The 24,695-nt window shown below is 36.3% G+C and overlaps 1 protein-coding gene across 1 annotated transcript in view; it reads left to right on the top strand.

The window, feature by feature from the left end:
• The window catches only part of LOC126050252 (connector enhancer of kinase suppressor of ras 2-like), a 214,815-nt gene that overhangs the window by 93,327 nt on the left and 96,793 nt on the right, over positions 1 to 24,695 (top strand). The window contains exons 3-6 of the mRNA XM_049827892.1: positions 5,496 to 5,698; positions 7,039 to 7,126; positions 14,644 to 14,685; positions 18,843 to 18,962. Of these exons, the coding sequence (XP_049683849.1) occupies positions 5,496 to 5,698; positions 7,039 to 7,126; positions 14,644 to 14,685; positions 18,843 to 18,962 (453 nt within the window). The remainder of the gene's footprint in view (positions 1 to 5,495; positions 5,699 to 7,038; positions 7,127 to 14,643; positions 14,686 to 18,842; positions 18,963 to 24,695) is intronic.

Here is a 24,695-nt window from a genome sequence, read left to right as displayed (position 1 = left end):
TGAACCTTACAGTCCACTGAAAATTGTAATGTTCTCAAAATATCCCTACAGAAAAAGCTGTATATGCATCCACATGTTTATACATATTTATACATACATTACACCAACTATTTACATGAATGACAACATAAAGAAAAGCTGCTATAATTAAAAATAAATTGTTTTTAAGGTAAATTAAGTCATTACTTAGGCAATATAAACTATTTAGCTTAAATTATATCCTGTGTCAAATAAATTTCAATGTGCACACATTTTTTTTATCTCTGTAAGTCACATAATAGCAAACCAATTTCATTATATTAGTACCTTTAAGTATGTAATGCTGGGGTTTTTTCCACAGAAGAAATACTCATATTGCAGGTATCTCTTGCTCTGCTTTTGATCTTCAGGTGTTAGTATTTACAAAAAATTGATTAGCACTTATCTTTTTTTTTTTCCATTTTATTTTTTATTTTTTACATGTAACTTTTTTACAATAATTTGGCCTATTTTGTCTTAGTAGCTAAAATTTTCACAGGTAGTGTTACTAGCATAAAATACTAATTTGTGATGTTATTACATACCTGCATTAAGATAGGAAAACACCCTAAGCCCTAGCTGAAGACTTTTTTTCATTCCACTTTGAATATGTAAAAAACCACAGGTGTTACATTGTCAGACGAATAAAAAAATTTGCTCAGCTTTCCCACTGTCTTTTAAAAATGGAACTTCAAACCAGAATGTATGTACAAAACAAGCAGAGGTTTTAGCTAGAATTGTGATACAGACACAGAGCGGGAGGGTTCATTGTCACAGTTTATTCAGCTATTTCTGCATTTTGCATTTATGACACAAAAAGAAAGAAATATCTGTTTGGAGGCAGATTTCATATTTTTCAACTTCCAGTATGCATTTTTATCTATATGGAATATTCAGTAACTTATCTCTTACATCATATCTCCCACTCTGCACTAGTAAAAACAGCAGTCTATTTCAAGTTGTTAAAAAAACCCTGGTATTCTCTCCTGTCTTCTAAATTCTAGTGCGTCTGACAACAGCCACCTGTTTTTTCTGTACTTCAAAAAAGACAATCAACTGCAAAAGCCCAGGATCTGGCCTGTCTCTTCCTTCTCACCACCCTACAATAACCCTAATCACTAAGAACACCGAAACTGGCATCTCAAACTGAACAGGAGAGGGGAACTAGAGGGATGACAGGAATCGTCACTGATAATTTGAAAATGGGAAAATTAGAGTGAAATTGCTAAAATTGAGTACTGTGTTTTACAGACAGCAAGCAGACTTATCCCTAAACTGAAGTCAGTTGTACATCTCACTAACAAGTGTCACTTCAAGCACAGCTTCATCTTTGCATTATTGCTAATGATATTCTTCTATAATAAACTTGTGTGCCTCTGATCTCACATTTGCGTTTTAATTTCTACCTCTTGAAATCCTTCAACTCCTGTGATTGAATAGGGCATCAGGAATTGCTGAGCTCCAACCTAAAATATACTACTGAATCAGTCTGTCACTGAACAAATCAGATAATCTCTATGCAACTCTTTCTGTGTGTGTGAAGGTAATAATGCTATCATATATCACACTCAGTGAACATACAGAATTTTCTTACTGTTTGAACAGTGCTTTTGTGTGAAGAAGCTTAAGTAAACATTTAATGGATTTACAAGTCACATCTTCCTGTGTTCAAGGTGTGCTGTTACTTTGGCCCTTTCTTCCAGGAGTTACCTTTTCTACAATATACCTGTCGGGCCCGTTTTACTGAAATGGAGTGTTGTCGGCTTCAGTCTACTTTCTATTCTCACCAAGCAGTTTTGTGATACAGATTTTGTGATAATTTGACAAACCGTATGGCTGTGTAGTTCTAGACAGACAGTGTTGGGGTCACTTTAATAGCCAGTATTCATTCTCTAAACCTGTATGTCACTTTCCATTAATAGAGTAATTTGGTAAAAATGACTGTGCAGTAACCTTAAGAATCATGAAACAAAACCAGGGAATGGAGCAAACCTTCCTTGCTTTTTTTTCCCTACTCTTGGTATGAAAAATAATCCTGCCTATGCTAATGGCACCCTCTTGCCCCTTTTAGATGTTTTTTCTTTTTCCTTTCCTTTTAAACCAGAAATTATATCCAGGATTTACTGTGCAAGAAAGAAATCACCTGCCAGGAGATAGAATTTTACAGGCTCAGGAGCATCATTTCTATGGCGTGTCTCACAATAACAGCACATATTTAACACAGTGAGAGTAGAATATATGGCTGTGAAAACTGAACTCTGATATGGTAGCTGTGATAATGATTTAGTCCGGCAGGTTTGAGACTATCTCAGTTAGCATCATGCAGATGAGATGCCTACAGGAGTTAGAACTAAGATCTGGATACTTCTTGCAGTGTCATATATACAGAACAAGGCTACCCACCTACTCGCTCATTATCATAAGCTGCAACTCTTCTATTTGTGTTTTCAAGCACATTCGCTGAATCATAATCAATGCAGCTCAAATTTGTGTGTATACCCACCTGTTTGCTCTTTTCTTCTCTGGAACAATCTCTTTTATATCCCATCACCTTGGTTGCTGACTAGGGAAGCTTGAAAGGGGCCATAGTTTCCTTCAATAGTTTTCTGACGCGCTGCCGCTGTGGGGCTTGTGGGGCTTCATGGCATCAGTGCTTCAGCCTGGCAAACAGATTGCACGGGAGGTGGCAGCGGAGAGAGAAACACGTGCAGCTGACGTGAGGTGAGCTGTGGTGCAGTAAATTAGGATGAGGTGCTCGAAGGTGATACTTTAAAGGTTTATTTTTAACCACTCTTTGCCCCGATTTATAGTTGGGTTATGGTTGTTTAATTTAAAAATTAACATCTTGGATTTGAGGCAAACTTAAATTTAGAGCAATGCAATGTCTCTGTTTTCTAGAGATATTGATTCACTGTCATTTTTGTAATATTTTTATCTTTTCCCTTTTATTGTGTCTTTCTAAGTCTCAGCTAAACCACTACCTTCCATCAGCGCTTTTACTGTGCTGAAAAATTTCCATTCATCTTCTGATTATCTTTATGGATGTATTTTATCTATATTCTTCTATATTTTAAATTTTATATTGACATTGAGGTTGCCATCAGCATGTAATTAATAAACTTTAAGATGAAACAGAGAACTTGTTCACTAGGTGGATTTCCTCAGATATATTTTCTGTTCAGTTCTCTGTGTTTTCCAATGACTTGAGAAGATCACTCCGGTCGATTACACTTGTTAGTATCTAGCATACTTTCTGGCTTTTATAGATTCGCTGGTCAAACTGTTTCCTTTCTTGCTTAGCTTTTCTTGAAAGTAAACTGACAGGTTTTCAGCGCTTTTATGCAATAATGAATTATTGGGAGAAACATTTTCTGCTTGTTTCCACAGGGATAAGCAAGGTTAGCCTTGGAAATAAAAACAGGAGGATCTGGTTTATCATCCTTATAATGTGTTGTTGAGTGTGCAAAAACAAACTCTTTCTGAGGGGAAACCGAGCATTGCCTAGCTGGTTGCTAGCTGGTAAAGGCATCCCAATACATCCACTTACTCATCATCTTGGCACGAGTAGAAGTTGAAAGAAAAATAAAGCAGGGGAGGGAATTCCTTCGGTGCTTCAATAAAAGAAAGATTAGCCACAAATATTAAACAGATGGCATACTAATATCAAATACAACTTGCTTTTTAACTTTAATTTTTTCCAAAATAGAGTGACTGACTTCAGCGATGCTGTTGCTAACTGTACAGTATTTTTCCCGGAAAAATGATGAAGAGAATTATTCTCACCTGTAGCTAAACAAATGTAACTTTCTTTTGTTTCACTATTCAATCTTAAACTGGATGCTTCCAAACCTTATTGACTGATTGTGATGCTTTAGGCATGATACGTATATAACGATGGAACTAATTCTGTCCCTACTATGTAAAATTCTTTTAAAGTTTAAGTTCTTTGTAGCGAGCTAAATAAGATAGCAAAGTGTTTCCATTCCTTGTCGGTTGCCCTCCAAGCTTGAGGCAGAGGGCCTGATTTATTTTTGAGAGTGAACTTTGAGTGGGAGAATGGCTGGTAGAGAAGGCATGGTCCTAATTACCAGCTGTAAGTGGTCCAAACAACATTACCAAGCGTTTTTTTGTATTTTGTCTGACTACTATACAATCCTATTGCATAAGCTTGTTTTTGGTCAGTACATTTTCCTTTTTTAGTGTTGAATATTATTATTTCTAATACAAATATCCATACTAGTGTCCACTGATATTGTGTATTGTTTGTGGTTCTTTATTTCTCTGTTTTGAGGAAGAAGTTTAGGCAGAAAAATTAATGTGATATTGATGATCAGTCATCCTCTGTAACATATGCATAGTTGAAATTAATAGTGGGCAATCAATTCATACTCTGAAAGTTCATTTTGTTTAAGTGCTTATTAAGTTCTTTCATATGCTACATCCTGTTGTGGCAGCAAGAAATCTGGCTTCAATTCAGTCTGTTTGAGACTTTCAGTGTGAATTTGAGTGAATTATTTAATGTATATGAGCTGAGATATCTTTGTGCTTGTTACCTGACTCTAAGTGGGGAACTGGCTTGGTGATAAAAGGACAAAGACGTGGATAAAGGAATGTGGATAAAGGGAGAAGGGACTCGTGCATGGAAAACTTCACTTAGATTAAAAAAAACCAAAACATCCCATCAGAATTAGAACAATGGAAGAAAATCCATTAAGAACTGTTAAATATGAAGACGCCGTCACTGGCTGAAGTCTCTGAACCACTAACAGCTGTTACTACATGCCTGCTCTGTTCTCAGATGCTTCTCTACGCAGTCATTGGAAACAGGAGTACCATGTCTTTGCTCTGACCTGATTTGACTGTTCCCATATGACATTACATATGGGACAGCTGCTCACCAACAATAGCAGGGTTCAGGAAGGAATTTTCCTGTAAAAGCCTGTCACCGAGGCCATGTAAGATTTTATACATTTTTTCACGGTTTTAGGGAAGTTCTGCTAAGGCAAAGTTACTACAAGTTAGTGGAGGGACTAACACAAATCTGAGTGAGATCCAGTGCAGTGGGACTCCTAAAGACCTGCTCTCAGAGGTAACACATACACCAAACGGTTGGTTAATCCTGAACCGTAGCAGGTAAGGGATAGTGGACTGACTCATCTTCACTTTTTGAAAATGGGTAAGATGATGAGAGTCAGCATTTGGGGATTCTTTTTCCTTCCCCTCAGTGACTTAGTTGGACCAATAGGTCCGGGGGCTCTAGCACTGTGAGTGTTGATGACAGTGGAGGGTGTCGTGCTGACAGGATGGATGCATCCTGTATGTTCTAAACAAAGCAGCCTGTTGCTTAGTCTACCAGCAGGCATCCATAACTATACTATCCTTTCAGCCAATGCCATTCGGAATGTTTAACCTCACAGTTTTGTTCATGTAGCTGACAACACACTATTTCACTTGTGTATCTTCTTCTTTCCCCTCAGAATTATGGTTTGGAGACCGAAAACCTGAGAACTCTGTCTCATAAGCTGAATGCCTCAGCCAAAAATCTTCAGAACTTTATAACGGGTAGAAGGAGGAGTGGCCATTATGATGGCAGGGCCTCCAGACGACTGCCAAATGATTTTCTTACCTCTGTAGTTGACCTGATTGGTGCTGCCAAGAACTTACTAGCCTGGCTGGACAGGTAATTTACTATTCTCATGCATGAAGGATCAAGAAATAAGTCTTTGGGTTGTTTTGTATTTGTTCTTTCTTTTCCTCTTGTACTCTTTTATTGTAATATTAAAGTGGCAGTTCTGGATTTCTAGCTCTAAATTTTGTTTTGCAAATTTCTCAAATATTGGAGGCAAAATGTAGTACCCTTTTCTGTCAGGAGGGTGTTCAAGTTTCCTCTAGTTATTGCTTCAGATTCTTTCAGTCTGATAGTATTTTGTGTGAAATGAATAATTTTGTGCTATTCCAAGTTGGCATCTCACTGCAACAAGCGGTAACTTCATCAGTAATTTCAGAAGGAAGGTGAGGAAGAAAAGATTGTGGAGTTTGAACTGTCCATCAGCCTTCAAAAAGACACAGAAAAGCTGGAGTTGAGCAAATCAATTATGAATTTTCAAAATAAATTATAGTACTTGCTTAGTCTGAAAATTAAATTTTCTTATTAGAGTTTTTATCAAGAGTACGATTGATGTGTTAGGTACAGTTGTGGTGTTCGTTAATGCTCAACAATCAGCCACTGTGTTTTTTTAATCCATGAATTGAGAATTTGATTAAAAGTATCTCTCTGAATAAGTGTAGTTAAAATTTTGACTGTGGAAAGACAGAAGCCAAAACATAAAATAGCATCAGAGCATTTATGGTTTGTTTCTCTATCTTTGGAGTTATAGCAATGGATAGCTTTATCTTGAATCTGAATGTTCTTTAATGTATAAATGGCACCTTAGAAATCACAGTGAGAGTGAATCACCCTCCTTTACAGGATTTGTATAATCCTGGTGACATCTTCCTAACCTAATGCCAGCAGTCATATTCTCTCGGGCTATGACCTTGTCAGTTCTTATAAATTCAAATGGGGTCAGATTCAGCTAGAATTTGGAAAGCCTGAAGAAAATCCAAGTGTGCAGGAAGCTGTTGGTGACTAAGTAAGCATTACTTTGCTCTCTGAATTAAGGTGCTAGCTGCTGCTGAAGAGTGATGTCATACTGGAAATGCTGTCTTTTTAATGAGCTGTACAAAGGAAATCTGGACTACTTACAATTATTTGGAAGGTCCTATCTCCACTTCCCCCAAGAATGATAACTTCTGATGTTCTGGCCAAAATCCAGTTTACATCCTTCCTGCTTACACTGTTTCTTGTTTCAAAGGCATATTTTACAAAAATTGTGTAACTTGCTGCTGGAGATTGTCATGATGAGGTGTTTCGCATTTCTGTGGTATAGGACTGATCTCTATATTACATATATCTGCTTATACTGTAAACAGGAGTTATAATCCTTAATGCTGTATAAACCCATCCTTCCTTTGTCACAGGTCTCCATTTGTCAGCGTGACAGAATACTCACTGCTGAAAAACAACATTGTTCAACTGTGCCTGGAACTAACAACCATTGTGCAACAGGTAAGAGTGGTTATCTTCCGCTCAGTCTTCTTCATATTGTTGCTTAAAAATTGCAATAATAAAAACATTGCTAAGCTTGTACTTCACCAGAAAAATTGTTTCAGCATTACCTCTCTATCCTTTGCATATTCTCTTTCTCTGGGAGCAACTGGAAGATTTTTGGACTTTGGTTATCCTCATATGCCTGGATAGATTGAAGGACAGTGTGAAATTAAAAATAATCCACTTTTTGCTTTTAAGTAGACTATTTCATGTCATGTTATTTACTGCCATGCAAGTGTTAAACAAAAGAATAAAGTCGCAATGGGAAACAGCTTAACTACTGCTAACAGTTTATTAGAGATTAAAATAGGAATGATCAAAAACCTTTCAGGGACAAGTTCTTACCATACATACAAATATATCTAGAACCTGTCCTGTGGCTGCTTCACTTAAAGGACAGCTAGTTACATGAAAGTTGTTTAGTGATTAACATGAAATATTCATAACATTAAACAAACCAAATATGGAACAAATAAGGGTAGTAATATTATCATCACTGACATTCATTAATTAATTGTAATATAGTACAGTCCACAGGTACATAAAATTAATTGATTTGGTCTGTAGTGCTACGTAATATACAAATAATAGTCTCTGACAGTGTCTGCCCCTGAAGTAAGACACAGAAAAACTGAGTGGAAATTAGTTTTACAAACATTTACAGTGAGCTTCTCATCTTGTGAGTGGATAAAAATATTGATGAGACAAAATAGTGTTGGAATACATGGAGAGGTTAGAGAACAGGCAGGGCTGTCTTGGAATGAAGCAAAAGAGAAAGATGAAAATGTTGTAGGAGGGAAAGCAAGAAGAAAGTTTAGCTAAAGCTGTAGTTTTTGTAGCACCTTAAACTGGCCCTGCCTCCACTATACAGGACTGCACTGCCCGCCTCTGTCCTATGCTGGCACAGTTTTCCATGTAACCTCACAGCAGACCAATCATAGAACTCATTTAATTGAAAAGGCTTCCTGGAGTAGTAGCATTCTGCAAACTCTCCCCCCCCCCCCCCCCCCCCCCCTTTTCAGTTTCATGTTAGTTCTTGGAAAAAAAGAACTAAGGCTGATAAATATCAGTCTGTTTTTTACACTATTATCCTTATTTTATAATATTCAGCTTTATTCCTTTTATCCTTTATAAAAATTTTGTCCTTTATGCACTTTTGCAGTGCAAAACAAAGATTTTTTTCTCTTTTCTTGGTTTAAAAATTCCTATGTAGGCAGTTAATTATTTATGTATCTTTATTAAGCTTTCTCTTACAAGGTGTTTATAGCACTAGGCTATTTTTGATTTACAGACTAAGCAAAATGAGCTTCTCTACAGCATAAAAAGTTCAAATTCTGATTCTGCCCTTCAGCTGATATTGCACTTTGATTTTTTCCCTAGGTGAAAATAGTATAATTTTGAATTGCTGTCTCCATTTCTGTCGTTCATTTCACTGCTTTTGGCACATGAAATTCAGTTCTCCTCTGCCAGCAATAGTTTGGTTCTTTTTTTTCAATTCTTCAACTCCACTCCCAAAGCTGTCCTCCTTTTGACAACTTAAAACCAGTCTATCTTTTAGCATAAACTCCAAGACATTCCAAGATGAAAAATGTTTAGTTAGTACTTCAGGTCAGTTACAAATCAACTTTTGCCTTTTTCTGATCTTATTGTCAGATCTGGGTTGTTTGGTAGTCATCTATTAAGATCTTTTTACAGTATATTAAACTTAGCACCAGAAGGAGTAGATAAAACAAAATCATTCATAGGGAGACAGTTTTGCTGTTACTAAATCTGAGGAAAATTGATTTTAATGTATGAAAGCAGAAATGTCTCACCTAAACCAGAACTGCAGTCTTAACTGTAGGCTAAAATATGAATTGAAAGGCATAACTAATAGAAACCTAGATCTCGGATCCTTTCAGATACTCCTTGTTTTATGAATGGTATAAATTTTAGATGTTTAATTTAGTCGATGTGAAAGTAGCAGTCAAGGCTATGCCTTTGGCACATTAAGTGAGGAATGTCTTCAACCTGAAGATTTATTTTGTGCAAAATTAACATGCTTTTTGTGCATAACTTACAGCTGCCACTCAGGGTGAACGTCCTTCTAAATAGGGGGCATTACTATGTAATCTTAGTCTAATATAGACACTGCTTATGAATCTTCTTTCTAGGGTGTACTGTGTGTATCCGAGTGACATACTCTTAGATCTAGTAAGGATGTAGGGTTGGTTTGTTTGGGGTTTTTTTAGCTTTTAGGTCATACTCTTTCTCTGTGTGAGTGTGAAGATGAGATCTTCATTCAAAATTTAAACCAAACAGATGAACTGCAATGTTGGGTATTATTATTCACATACCATGTAAATGCTACAATGAATAAGCAGCCACTCGTTTATCTGTAAATAGTATCTTCTCATACTGGTTATAAGAAAATTGATCTTTATTCACTAGTTTCAGAAATGTTTTATACCAGTCCATTTATGCTTGGGAATGTACTTCATTCTACTCAGTTTTCTTATCCCTCACGATCTCACCTTCACTAAAATAAGTAGGGAAACTATAAAAGAATAGCATTATGCAGAAAGCTGCAGAGACATCCTGATTTTGAGGTGCAATGTCCCATCAAAATGTGTTGATGATAATGTGCAAAAAAAGCATGTTAGATCAGAGTATTGCAGATGTCTGAGCTCTCTGTTGACTTCATTTTGTAGTATAGCTCTAGCTTCAAGGTAGACTAGCTCTCATTTTTGCTCTGAAAATGAATCTCCACCAGACTAACTTAACTGAATTTGGATTTAGTCATGCTATACTGCCAAGGCTACCCTGGGGGAAAGATATCTGGAATAACTGGGGAAGAACAGGTTTGGAATTTTGTTCATAAAATGTAGCCATTGGTTAATTTTTCATTGAGTAGAAAGAGTTCACTACTCCTAGTAAAAGTTGGTTTTCCCTGGTTATGTCTAGGATGTTTAAACTTGTGACAGATGCTTTTGATATGTGCATTAAATAGCATGAACAAACATTCTCTAAACAAAAAGTTTGTCTGTGTCTTACCAAAGAATGTCAGTACAACTCAGGCTGATTTTTTTCCAACAAAAGCCAAACAAAATTTTGCTTGTTCTCCCATTTATTAATGTTTAATTAACCTCACTGAGATAAATTCAGAGACCATATCACAGATTTTTACCCTATGTTTAGTCAAATACTTTGTGTTTAGGGTAAAGCATATGGTTTTTAAAGCTGTCTAGTTTGTACTGCAATTGATAGAAATTGTTGCTTCTTAGTAGGTTCCAGTACCTAGTCTAACTTTTAAATTAGCCCTTCTCTGAGCAGGTGGTTGGACTAGATAACCTCCAGAGGTGCCTTCCACCTGAATTATTCTGTGATTCAGCAACTGCCATTAAAAATGTGGATGTTATTTCAGTTTGAACTTTGCAGACTTCGGCTTTCAGCCCCTCAATCTTATTTTGCTTGCTTTTGCTAAAGAACATTTTGTTATCAAACATCTGTTCACTGTTTTCTAAATATAGATTATGATCAAGTCTTTACCTTAATTAAACCAGGTAAAATAAATTATGTTAGTATATTACTGTTGTATATTTGCCTAATTTCAGAGTGATCTCATTCTTTTTAATGTGTGAATTCCAGAAGAGTGTTTGATTTTACGTTTGCAAGCAATATATTTTTAATATCATTTTGTCATATCCACCATTCAAAGACTGAAGTAGATCTTTACTGCAGTGTTATATTGGGAAATGGCGCTCAACTGGCAAACATCACAAAGTTTTAAGTTCTCTTCCAAGCTGCTCCTTTATAGGGTCTCTGTTTCTTTTCAGTAGTTGACTTAACTCATGCTGTTTTATTGTGCTAAGTTAATGAACTAAATATTTTACGTGTATTAGTATTTTTATGTGTTAGTTAACTGCCCTCAAGGCTTGTCATAAAACACTCTTTATGGTATCTGCAAATTTCAGTAGTACTTGCATTTTTTTCTTTTGGAATTAGAAACTAAAATTATGAATATAGTGTGGGTGAGCACAAGTCCTACTGACCTTTTCTCTTTATGAATATTCAAAAGAATGCTGTTTTACTTTATCAGTTATAAAGGTGTACTGTACCTTTGAAAGGTAGGATGTTCTGGATGGTGCAGAAGCTGGCACAGGCAAAGGGGAAATAGAATGAAGATACTAATTTTTTTAAGAGTTTTTTAAACTCTAAGAAAAAAACATTTTTAAAGTGTCATCTTGATTATCAAATATGTAGAAAGAATATCACTATAACTATTATTTATTTTCTAAGAAAAATAGATCAAAATTCTATAATTGTTAGTCTTGGCAGAATTTTTTTTAATGAGATCCCTAGTGCATTGCTTCATATCAGGGACAAATAAATCAGAAGAATATTGTGACCTACATATCTTAATATTTTAGTATAATGTTGCAAGTGCTTTTAACCTCTCAGTTAAACTAGTCTGATGCATTTACAAAAAAAGTCAATATGCATCTGTTTTGGAAGGAATCCCAAAGCCATTAACATTTTTAATGCTAATATAATCTTGAATGTGCAACATAAGTATAGCTAACATTAATTCTGCTCTACAAACCAGTAAAATTTCAGTTCTACTATACATAAGTCTTCTATTCCTTGACCTGAAGTAATCAAGTTTGTTCAGAACGAAGCTTATATTGTATTTCTAGCACAGAAATTAAAGGAATAATTTAGAAAGGAGCATTAGCTCTGAAGTCAAGCTGTAAACCCTGCTGTGATCATTTTGTTCTCTTGGTACTTGGAGGGTTAAAAGGAGATGGTGGATGTGCTGTTTGAAGTGTGTAAAACTTGTAGGGAAAACTGCCTTGGGCATTGCCAACCAAACCGACTAATTGAATTCTTTTTTTGTGCTGTAGAAAATAACAGTATGAATACAGAAAAAACATCAAAGGGATACTTGACCATGAAATGCTAATATAAATTCTTTTCTGTGTTCCTTGGCACTCACAATCGTCTGATTTTGACTTTCTTATTCTATAACAATATTCCCTAAACTGTATTCACTTAGAAATTAATTTCTCTACAAAAGTGCTAATCCTCCAAGATAAACATGACCTTTACAGTTGAGGGTGCGACTGTTACCTGTACCCAGGGCTGAGTGGCTCCAACAGCCTAAAGCTGCTCTGCAGCACCCTCAGACAGGCTGAGGGACAGGGTCCTCGAAGCATCACCCGAGGAAGAAGGTTCGAGAGCTGGACATGGCCTCAGTGGATGGGACATAGCCGAGGCTTTCCGCTGCCGGACCAGAGGAGCAGAGATCTGCCAGTTAGCTGCTATTTCTTTTGCAAACAGTACCACAGCCTATGCGGGTCATGTAGCTAATCTACTTCTAGGGTAAATGGAGTGAGGATGTTGGAATTATTTCATGGGAAGTATAAAGCATTGAACTGTTATTGCTAGCATATTAAGACCCAGGAAAGAGGAAATCTTGAGAACTATAGAGAATCTTAAGTTACTTGAGGGGATCTTTTAGGGTGTATTAGTGAGTTAAATTTTACTTTAAAACTTAGTCAAGGAAAAAAAGACAAATAAATGATACAGTGTTTTTTACTTGTCATATCCTTATCCTTAAAAATACATCCTGAAATCTTGCTTTGTAGAAAGCTCTTTTCCAGTGTGACATAGTGTTTGGAGAAGTATTTAGGAATTTCCCAACATAATCTTTCTGTTGTTAACCATTAATTCACTTTAAATAATCGGTGTCAGTATGGCATTATAAACAAAATTGCTGTGATAAACTAGGCCCCTGGCAAGGCGAGGCTCCTGCCCTGCCCAGTCCTCAGGAGGTTTTGTGGCGGCCATTTCATTCCCTCCCTCACAGGGCTCTGGGACTCCCGCCAGCCACAGACAGGGTCAGGCTGTGTCTCCCTGAACACGGGGAGGTGCCAGGTTACCTCAGAAGTATTTTCTCCTCAGATTTTGTTACAGAAATGCACCCCTTTGATGACAGGTAGGTGTCACAGGCCAGCGCTCACCGTGTAGGAGTGTGGTGGGCTGCCTGCCTGCGGCGAGCGGTGGAAGGTTCTGGAGCTCTGGGGCTGGGGGCTGAGGGAGGCTGGCCATGGGGGCTGCGGCCCTGGCTGCGGCTGGCCTCAGCAGTGACCAGTTTTGGGGGGAAGTCTAATCTAATCTCACTCTGTCTGGCAAACTTGAGTTTTCTGTTATCTCCTTTTAAACTTCTGTTTTAGTAAAATATAGCTTGAGAGCCCGTGTGGTGATTTGGAGTGCTGACTGGCAGGAGGAGGGTGGGGTACAGCTGCCGCAGTGTACTTGGGCCCTCCCCTGTAGGAAAGGGGTAAATACTGTCTTGTCATGACTGTGTCTTGCTTTGTAGAGCACTGTACTGACAAAATGTTCAAAACATTAAAAAGCGGTAGGGGCAGTAGATCTCTTTTAGAAATCTGTATGCTTTGTTTCATGAAGAAAAAGTAATATTCTAGCCACTGTAATATCATGAAATCAAAAGACAAGTTAAGGGAGGAATGACTCTTAAGCTATGGAGTGATAGGATTTATTATTCTTAAAATGATAGCTAAAATAGGAAGATGACTGCTTTAGAAGTCACAGGTCTTAAGCAAATAAAGAGGCTGATCAGGAATGTTGTTTGTCAGGCCTACTTTAAATTGGTTAAAAGCAATGTTGCATAATGGAAAGCTGGGATGGAGTTGTTCTTTGGGAGGCCTTAAGGCGGTGAAACCCCCTGAGTATCCCTGGGCCAGTGCTCAGCATGAGCAAGCCCATGTCCTTTCCCATTCCTTTTTGGTGTGGTTTGTGCCTTCCAAAGTCCAAAACTAGAGCTGTTATGTGACTTCTCACAAGTGATGGGACCAGCGCTGTTTCTTGTCCCTCATGGATGGTGTAGACAGTCAGGGCCTTGAAGCAAAAGGTGGAGCAAACCAAATGGACAGTGGGGACATACCACGTTTAACATCTTTAGCATTGTACTTGTCAAAATATTCTGTTTACTCTTCCTTCCCATGCTTTCTAGTAACACAGTCTACGTAGTAGTAGGTCTGACACAACTCTCTGCACCCCACACAACTTGTAGAACAGGTAACAAACGTTCTGCCTGATTTAAGGCTAGGCAATGTATCTCTCGCTCTGCACATCATTGAAATTCTGACATGCCAGATTAATTATATTCAATTACTTTTTTTCTCACTATCATGAATCTGTCCCCCCTGCTTTACATTTATATTGTTGCTAGTATTGAGCTCAAGTTTCAGGACTATCAAGGTAAGAGTAGATCCCTGAGGTTAACCAGCCACAAGAGAAGTCAAGTTTCCCAAGATTGTACAGTAACCTTTTGGCATGACAAAACTCAAGAGCTCATTTGTCTTTACAGGTATTTCTGTGAGAGATAGTTATCAGCATAAAGCCTTCTTTTATTTCTTAATAGGAAATTTAAAACAATGTGCTTTAATTGTTTTTGTTTTATTTTACCACAGGATTGTACAGTGTATGAAACAGAAAATAAAATTCTTCATGTGGTAAGTAATTTAAGTATTCTGCTTTGGTATTCTGTAATCCTACTCCATCCACTTAAATGACTTTTTAAAAAAAAAAAGAAAAAGGCTACTCTAGGAAAATAAAGTTCCTTGCTATTTGACACAACTTCTGATAAATTATATCAGTTGCTAAATGTTAAGGTTTCATAAATAAGATCAAATAGTTAAAAAGTTAAAAATTATTTTCAAGCCCAGCAAGAGAGATATCATCTTACATGTTTTGTGACCCCCTGAAACTGACTTAGTACAAGTTATTTGTGCATCCTACCAGCCAGTTTAACAGCTGCCCCAGTACTCTAGATTTAACACTCAGAAATGTCTTTTTTTTTTTGCATCAACATAAAGAAATTGAGAGACGCTACACAAACAATATTAATAAAATATTTTTTTCACCCAAGACATTGTTTCCAGTTTCTCTGAAGATTGGAGGCTCATGGAAGATGGTGTCATTCACTTAAGAACCATTCCTACCAAGCCTGTTTACACTTTCCTAAATTGGAAGTCTTTCAAATGTAAGGCTTAAGAATCAGCTTACTTCTGGTATTCCCTAATTTTTGCCTGTTTATTTTAGTAGGCAAGGTCAGATACTCCCTCTCACTCTCCTCACACTGTTCCCTGAAGTAATGCTCTCTATTATACCTGGTACATTACTAGCTTCACTGGTTGTCAGACTGAGCACTTTGTGCCTTCAGCACTCGAAAAATCTAATGACAAATGGATCTGGAGGAATCTTATACAAAGTTATTGATTAGATATTGGCCTTTAAGTCCAAATACTTTATATTTTCTTGGTACTGGTACTGAAAACTTGTACTGACACTGAGATAGAGTTAAACCCTATGGTGAAAGGGAAATCTCAAAGGATTTACAAGTTGAGATAAGCTTTTGACAAGCCCTAACCAAGTGTCTGACTTTTTTTTTTTTTTTTAAAAGCCTTTTACACATACTCTGCTTCCAACGGGGATTAAAATTTGTCGTAAAACATTGATGTGCTGTTAAATTCAGAAAGCACGCAGTGACTTAGGAAAAAGCTTACTATTGCAAACCTTATTCTGAAAAGAACTTCTAAAAGCACCTGAAATCTTCTGGGATTTGGAGTGTGTTTATGTATACAAACACACACATATATACATATCTTTTAATCCACAATTCTAAGTGCATATGACTTCTAGAAATACATCTTTAGCAGGAATGTTACTTTTGACTTTTCTACCTGTTCTGAATGGAAAGCTAAAAATACAGAAGAGAGAAAAGTTTCCATTTTCAAGTATTCCATAGGCTCAGCAGTGAAAGTGTGATGAACCTTGAGGAGCCTGGTTCCCAAGGCAGTAGAACTCATCTTAGCCTGAGCAAAATCACCTGAAACTACCTGATCCAGAGCATCCAGGCTTTAAGAATCAACATGTTTATCATCATAACTCTGGGTGAATTTAGAAGAAACACCATCTTTCTCACAGCATCTTAAAAATAAAATAATAAAAAATTACTTCAAGGATACTGAATTCAGGAATAAGCTTTGTAAATTGTTCATTTCTTTTATGGTCACTTCATTTCTAAAAATAATAATAAAAAGAAAAATAAAGAAAATATTCCAGAAAAATAATTATGATGCTCCAAAGTAAAATTTTACATTTGTAAGAGAGAAAATCTATAACTCTTAAACACCACATGGCATTTTGTTTTATTTCTGAAAGATATTAAGAAAGATATACTTAGAAGTAAAGACAGATTTTTAAAATGATGATCCATGATTGACTTTCTTCATTGGTTACTGGAGAGATTCACTGAGGTTTAGGTTTGTTTGGAAGAGCTCCACATTAGGCCAGTATATGCTCAGATGCTGTGATTGCAGGTGCACAGTTGCCATTCCCTCACTAGTCATATGGCTGGACGGTGTCTACTCTGTAACTCGGGTATTAGGGCAAAAGATAAGGAGTGATATTAGGGATCACTTAAACAGCATGTCTAAGACTCAGGTTACTTTTTTTTTTTTTGATACCTCTTCAGCAAAATGTGGTTATCAGAACTGCATCAGTCCTTTAGACTAATATAGTATGCCTATGATAATTAAAAATTACAACCTGCTAGTTGTTCTTTCAGCAGTAGATACAGATTATTAATTTATGCTCTTTGTACCAACCCAGCAGTGCCTGCCATACTAAAAATACATGTTGTGACATGTAAGTTTATATGGCTTTTTCAAGACTTAGTGGTTTCCAAGAGATTCTGTTCTTGTCGTGGCCCATTGAGAGAAATGTAATAAATGGGTTTAGGTGTTGGACAGCCTGTAAAGCTGTATGTAAAGTTCCTCTGCAACAGGTATTGAACTTCTTGAAGAACCCAATTTTGTTTGAGATTTTCTTAACTGCAGTAGTATTGCGCCACCTGGAGAGTACGTGCTTTGCTTCTCTGTGGAGAACTAGTACACAAGACCTTGGTCTTTTTTTTTTTTTTTTTTTTTTTTTTTTTTAATGCCAAAAATACTTTAGTTTATGTTAATGTATCATCTCATGTTGATAGTGCCATATCAAACATTATTTACTGACCCTGTGCTATTATTCATAAATTCTGCTCAGTTGCTCCCATTTATACTATCTCAGTCTTTGCATTATTTACAACTGCTGTTGGGCCTCCCTTGTACCTGCTGAACTACTTTTACAGCAAACTGATATTTTTAATTATTCTAATATAATTTTCTTGAATATTTTCCTCGTGCTAAAATCTTGCATAAATTTTAGTTAACTTTCTGAATCGTGGGGAGATCGTAAAGATTTGTAAGATTAAATTTGATTGAAAACTTCTGTGTTCTTTATTTTGTTGCAAAGTTTATTTACTGAAACTGCTAGAAATATTTCTGGTAATGGTGACCTTTAGATGCAGTCATGTATACCTGAATGGGATGCTTTGCATCGTGCAGCTGATACGAAATACAAATGCCACATCCAGTAGCCCAGAGCTGTACTTGGATTTCCAGAGGAGTAACTATAAAGTGAATGGAAATATAATCTATAAATTCAGTCACTTAATTTATTCATTGTGACAACTTCGTTTGTTTAACTTATATGTATAGTGTCAAACGAGATATTAGAAATCTTCATGCTTTTGCGAATGTCTGAAATAAATCTTCCCTTAAGGGATTTCACTAGAATTTGCTATAATTAGGGAAAAAGAGTATAGTCCCCAAAGGAAAATAGATGCATACAGCACAACTTCAACCGGAAGACCATTCTGAAATTCATCTAAATGAATGCTTTCAGATTAGCTTCAAATATTTTTAGGCATAGTCTTTCTGAAGGAACGCTTTAAGCAACACATGCAAATTTAGGAATAAATCTTTACACATGAAGATTCTCTGAGAGTACAGATCAGCTCCTTTCTGATCCATAGACTTACTGTTTGCCTTTGATGGATAGGTTTAATCTGTCAGTATTACCGCTACTATCTATGCAATGGGGTTCATACTTTGAAGGTGTTCATGTGGATTGGCGTTAAGATTTTGAGATCTTTAGCTGGAAGGCAGGATAACGTAAAATTATTGCATAGTTGTAGTGATCTAGAATATCAGTTAAAGGATGTGTTCTAAAAATGCATAAGAATTTTACTTCAGGAAATGGATTAACTAAGGCACTTTTCTGCCAGTGTAATTTTTAACAAAGAAAAAAAATTCTAAGTTGTATAATGCAGAATTCACCTAATTATGGGTTGCTCTCATTATTTGGTAGCCAAAACAGTATATTGGTGTATAAGGCATTTATTTTTACGTATTTCACTAGACTTCTATTGTATTTATAATGATACATTATAATGACAAATAAGATGAAGTTCATCAGGTTGTTTGGGGTTTTTTTAAAATGTGCATATAGTTCAAGTGGAGAAGATAGTTTAGATATATAGATGTTCTCAGTGCACAGTAAAATCTTCTGATCAGAAGAACTGTACATGCATGTACATTTTCTTGACATTTATGGCTATTTTCTGTTCCCTTAACCTCTTGTTCTTGACTTTCATATACCTGTAGTTTTTACAATGCTGAGAAGTAAAATTATCTGTTTATTCTCAATTAGTTCTCAGAATAAGAACTTCTTCACTAGTGGTTTCAGTTTAATATGAGGAATTACATTGACTTGTTTTTCTTCGTAGTGTAAAACCTTGTCTGGGATTTGTGACCACATCATTTCGCTCTCATCTGATTCTCTGGTGTCACAGTCAGCACATCTTGAGGTAGTTCATCTCACCAGCATTATGCCCAGTGAGGGTTTGGTAAGTAGCAAAGCAGTTTAACTGTTAGAATACAGAATACAAGCCTCAGTTCTTTAGGGTGATTTCTTTTTTTAATTTATGAAGAAATCAAAATGTATTTTCATGCAGTGTCCTACTTTTTTGGTGAGCTGAATCAGATTTCTGATAGTGGTTTAATTAACATTTATCTAAATAAAGGGATTGTAATTTTGTTTTTAAAGTAAAACCTGTTTTTCCTAAGGCTTCATGTGCAGCTGGTAACTATATAAGCACCTAAAGAAAAGTTATAGTCTTTTGATAGCCATGTTGCAGTTTTTGGAATGTACCAAAGTAATCCCCCAATACATACATAAACAAATAAAATTAACTGAATATCATTAACATGCTTTGAAAATTATTAGTGGAAGGTATGTTTCTTGGGCTTGCAAAAAATAGTTATATGCTTCCCTAATGATTCAGTTCAAATAAACCTTTCAGAAGTATCATCCCAGAAACAAAATAAATCCCTTATATTAGTAAATTATTGTTCACTGAGCAGACTAGTTAGGTGTCTTCTGAACGTCCCAGCTGCTCTGCATTAGTAATGGGTCACACCATTAAAGTTTTCTGCAGAGATGATAGTTTAATAATTATTTGACTACCACTTTTAAATGTTAATGTACTGTTACATTTTTTGGACAAGGGATTTTTGTGAAGTTTTACGGGTCAGTGGGTGAAGATTTCTTTCTCCCCTTGGTAGTCCCTTACTTTACAAGCATTCTGATATTGGTAGGCCATAGGAGGATAGGGATTGTGTTTGGGAACCTAAGATCCTAAAAAAACCTAGAGTGTAAGGTAGCACTGCAGGCACCGGCATGTTCTTGCATATTCTCTTCAAGAGACAGGCTACTTTACCCAGTACAATCTCTTATACAGTATTCAGCTGCCTTCTCAGGACTTTTTTTCTTTTTTTTTTCTTTTTTTCCCCTTCAAGAGGAGGAATCCAGGAACGTTGTTTCTGTGTCAGAGGAAGCAGTTGGAGGTGGAAAAAAAGGGGAAGTGGGTAGAGAAATTGGTAGCCATGAGGCTTATCTGCAGAAAATTCCAGAATTGACAGATTAAAATACATTTGAGTGTCACTATACACATTGTAGCATGTTTCTTTTTTGTAATTCAGTGTGATTTACAGATTTATTTTAAATTTCTCTTAGTTGAGTTGTTTTGTATTACTTCAATACCTTACTCTTTGTTCTGACATTGAATAGCAATGAACATCATATGCAAATCCTGTCAAAATTACAAGAGCATAATTATTTTGAGGTATGCATATTAATTTGAGAATGATCTAATTTAATAACATGAGGGGGTTTTATATGACTACATAAGTTTACTTTATTCTTACACTCTTTTAGTTAGCAAAGGACATTACCAACAGCATAAAACACATTTAATTTTAATTCTGTGGCATCACAGATGCTTAGGCCAGTATGTAATCCTGAAGACACATACAATTTGCTTGCTGTGCTGCTGCATCCTAATAGCCATATGTGTTCCCTTTGTGGCCCAGTTTCCCCTCTTGGTCTCATTTCTGGGTTAGTGCAGGGATATCCAGAAAATACCAGGTCAGTATCTTTTACGGCTTGTGTAGTATATATGCTGTAAATCTGTCAGTGCTTTTGACTTGCATTAAGACTACTGCATCCTACATGCTAGCAGTCCGGATCTCTATGTAGCTTTCCTTTCTATCCAGAAATGTAATATATTTCTGCTGGTGTACTTAGAGGAAAGTTCACTATCAGTGCTGAAGAGAACATGACCACAGATAGGATGTATTTTCCTCAGAGATGATGGAGCTCGACAAGGAGGGCTTGGTATTGCTAGTGTTTCCTATTCAGTGGTAGCGCTATATCTAGGACAGGGGTGCAGACTGGTGGAGGACAGAAAGAATGTAGCCTACTTAAAAAATGGCATGTCCTACAGTGAGCTGAAATTTAATGGTGTGCAGTATTAGGCAGGTTTATTTCAGGAGTTCTTGGGTATGAATGGTATACTTTCTAAGCAGCTTATGATGAAGTGTCGGAGTACAATTTAAACTTTTAAGGCATGAGTGACCAAGATGAGAGTTGTTGGCTATACTGTGTGGCCTGTCATGTGGTTCACACTTTCTTCCAGATGGCTCTCCTTTCTGATAGGACACCAGGCAGACAGACCCTGTGCTGTAATGATGCTGTAGACTGGACTCTATCACTGGGTGGAAGAACCATGGTGTAGTTCTCCATCCGCAGTGTACCCGTAAGTTCATAGCCAACAAAACTGCAGTAAGTGGGCACTGCTGACAGAGGACATCAGACAAATACTGCAATCAAAATTGCCTGTCAGTTTTTTCTTTCTTTGTTTTTGGTGGTTTGGGTTTTTTTTAGATGAAGTGAAATCACAGTGAATGACTGACTTTCCTGTGCCTAATTGTGAAGGCACTGTAACATGTTAGGTTGCAAAGTTCCTTATAATCAATTTTGCTGACACTGTGTTCTGTTTAGAAGAAAATATGAAAAAGGACTATAAATGGGAATAAAAGAAAAATCATGTGAAAAGGAAAAGAAAACATTAATCAGAATCAAATATAGAACAGAGTAATGAATTACAAATGGCTTTCTCATGATTGTATAGCAGTTTTTTTCCACAGGATCTCTGCTCCATTCAAGAGAAAAATGAGCACTATTCACTGAATGGAAAGTATTCAGAGTTCCATTTTTATCTGTATCATTCAATGTAGGGGTTGAGGTCTTATTTACCACACTTCAGCTAAGCTCTGCATTCTCTTGAGTTACTAATTTCATCGTGAGTTGTTTTTTGGGGGGGTTATGGCCTTATTGAGTGCTTCACTGACACTAATTAATTCATCCTCATAACACACTTGTGAAAATGATATTGTAATTTTAGTTTTATAGATAGGAATCAAATGCACAAAGCAATTTGTGTCAAAATCACCAAAAATCTATTTTTTGGGAAAAGCTTACCATATGATTTTTCAGAACACTTGTTACTTTTATAGCATAAGTTTAAAACACAGTCTCTCTTGGTTTTAAGTGTAGCTAAGGTTTTCAGAGCTACTGAGAACTCTAGCTTCAGCTTCCTATAGGGTTAGCACCTAGAAAATGAACACAATTATTTGCCATTGGTGAAAAATCTGTTGTAAATTACTCAGATTGATATAAGAATTCAGTTATCTGGAATGATATTCAGTTGACTTAATTATGAGTCTTTCTCTGTTTTCAAAACCCCATTTGCAGAACTGCTTTTATTATGTGCCTTCTAATTTCTTCAACAAATGAGCCAGAAATGCTATAGACATTGCATAAGCTTACACATAAACTGAATTCATTTCCAGGTCCAAGTCCATACAGTTACTACACAGAGTCAGAACTCCTGCAGGGCAGTGTCTGTGTGTTTAATTGTTTAAATAAATTCTGGATCATAAAGCATTTTCACAAAGGGACTGTATGTCATTTGAATGTGTACCTTCAGTTCTAGCTTTTTCTAACTTTCTGTCCATGCTTTTATGAGCTTAATAGTAATCTTTTTTTTTCCTCTCTTAAAGTATCTTCTTTTTCAGTCTGCTTTATTAAAAAATAATCTTATCTCATGCATTCCTCAGAACACACTCTCTGTTGGTAGTTTCGTGGCAGTTTGCTGGACAAAAGAATTTGCATTGGGAAGCACGCATTTTAGGTTCCAGTCCTAGTTACTGATGATTGTGTTCGCATTCTGATCTCTGCAGGCATTTTCTGGCCTCCAGAACCATACTGGGTTTTTTCTTCTCTCTTTCCATTCCTTCCCAGGCTGTACCAGTTGCACACACCAGTCAAATTGCTTCCTCCTTTTCCCAATTTAGCCACTGAATTTTCAGTGGTAAATACTAAAACACCCTCCATATATTTTCTTTTTAATTTTAAAGTAACTTTAAAGATTGTAAAACACTTCTGAATTGTAGTACTGGGTATGGTAATACCATTTACATCTGAAGTGTATTGCATGATCAGCCTGAATAAGATGTCTGGAAGGCAAAACTTTGTTTCAAACTACCAATTTGACAAACTTGAAATAAATTCCTGTACTAAAAAAGTATTAGACTGTGAGAACTGCTGTCAGCTCTGACAGAAAGAGAACATGCATACATAAGTTTTTATGAAATAGAATAGAATAAAATAACTTTAACTTCATGATATAAGAAAATTCCCTTCCTTGGCTTTTAGTTTTTCAATTCTTTGAGTTATTTATAGTGTCAATCGTAGCATAACAAAGGAAAATGGGTCATTTTTATACTTTCAAATGCTTTTTACAAATTACTTTTCTTTCTGCTTAGAGAAAGATAGGTTTCCATTCCACCGCATTGCGTGGTAAACTTCCCTGTGAAGTTACAATAACTTGTGGCAAATAAACTACAGCATGATTTTAATTTTTTGACACTTCACATAACTGCTCAGTACAAGGCAAGATTTTACTCAAAAAATTGATATTTGAAAAATCTACTCCCCCAGAATTTATTATGTTTCAAAAGCCTATAGATCCAAATTCTACATTTAGGAGTCCCAGAATTTCTATTTATTGATTAGACAAAGCTGGTGCAGCAGCACTGACTTTAAATGTCTTGGCTTGATGGACCCGACATAAGCAATAGGCCATTGAGACAAGAGTTTCTGTGTTACTGTTTGCAGGGAAAGAGGTGCAGCTCCTAAGCTTGCTACTAAATCCTTGAGGGTGAGGGTAGGTGAAAGGCTGTGCAAACTTTACTATTCATTACCTCAGACTAAGTCCAGAGCCAGCTTTGGAGCAGTTTTTCTGTCCGATAAACAAAGGCAGGCTAAGGGAACCGGTGTTCTATTTGAGTTGATGGATGTAGAGACCATCCGTAAGATTGGAACATTGAGGGGGTTTTGAGGCTCGGGGTTTTTTTCCTCCTGCTGCTCTTGGATGGTCAGGGATTGTCCGTAATGGAAGATTTTTATTTTATTTTTTTTTAGAGCCAGTATTATTTTGGACTAAACTTTTTTTTTAACCTTCTGCACTTGATGTGCTGTACATATATTTAAAGATGCTTCTGTGTAACTGCAACTTTAATCTTCTTTGATGAGATTAATGATTACTCTCAGGCAGGAGATTCTAAACAGGCAGGCTGTTGGGTTTTTATTGTTTGGTTTTATATCTTCTGATGTCTGAAAAATGTTTTGCTTCTGGAGTGCACTAGCACTTTTATTCTTCTTCCTTTCCTTTTTTTTTTTGTTTTGTTGTTGTTTTCTCTCTGAGCTTCCTACTGCTGATAGAAACAGCGTAATCTGCCACATTTACTATATACGCTTCTTATACCCACAACTTTATTAATTTTCTGCAGAGGGAACTTTCCCTGTTTCATTTAAAAATTTAAGGGAAGCAAAGTTTGTGCGAATAAACATTTTTATAAGACCAGCTGTGTATCATTGGAGGAAAAAAAAAAAGCCAAACAGACAAGCTGCCAGATGCAAAGGACCCTTCTTTATTAAGGATTATTCATCTATCTAATGTACAGCTACCCTTTCAAATAGTACTTGTCTTTATGTGGAATTTGTAATTTAAGGTTATGGGGCCAATCTTTTCCATTGTTACAAGAAAGTAATTGCAAGAAGATGCAAGAAGAAAGGGTAGACTATGAAGGCAATGTTTTTGTGGAAATACATATAGCTGTCCTAAAACTGTTTGGGTGCTAATCTAATTATTTCAGATTATTTTTAAAGGCTTACA

The sequence above is a fragment of the Accipiter gentilis genome, chromosome 24, assembly GCF_929443795.1.
Source record: "Accipiter gentilis chromosome 24, bAccGen1.1, whole genome shotgun sequence".
In the NCBI taxonomy this organism is placed as follows: domain Eukaryota; kingdom Metazoa; phylum Chordata; class Aves; order Accipitriformes; family Accipitridae; genus Astur; species Astur gentilis.
The sequence above is the reverse complement of the archived record's forward strand: the minus strand, read 5'-3'. Positions and strand labels throughout refer to the sequence as shown.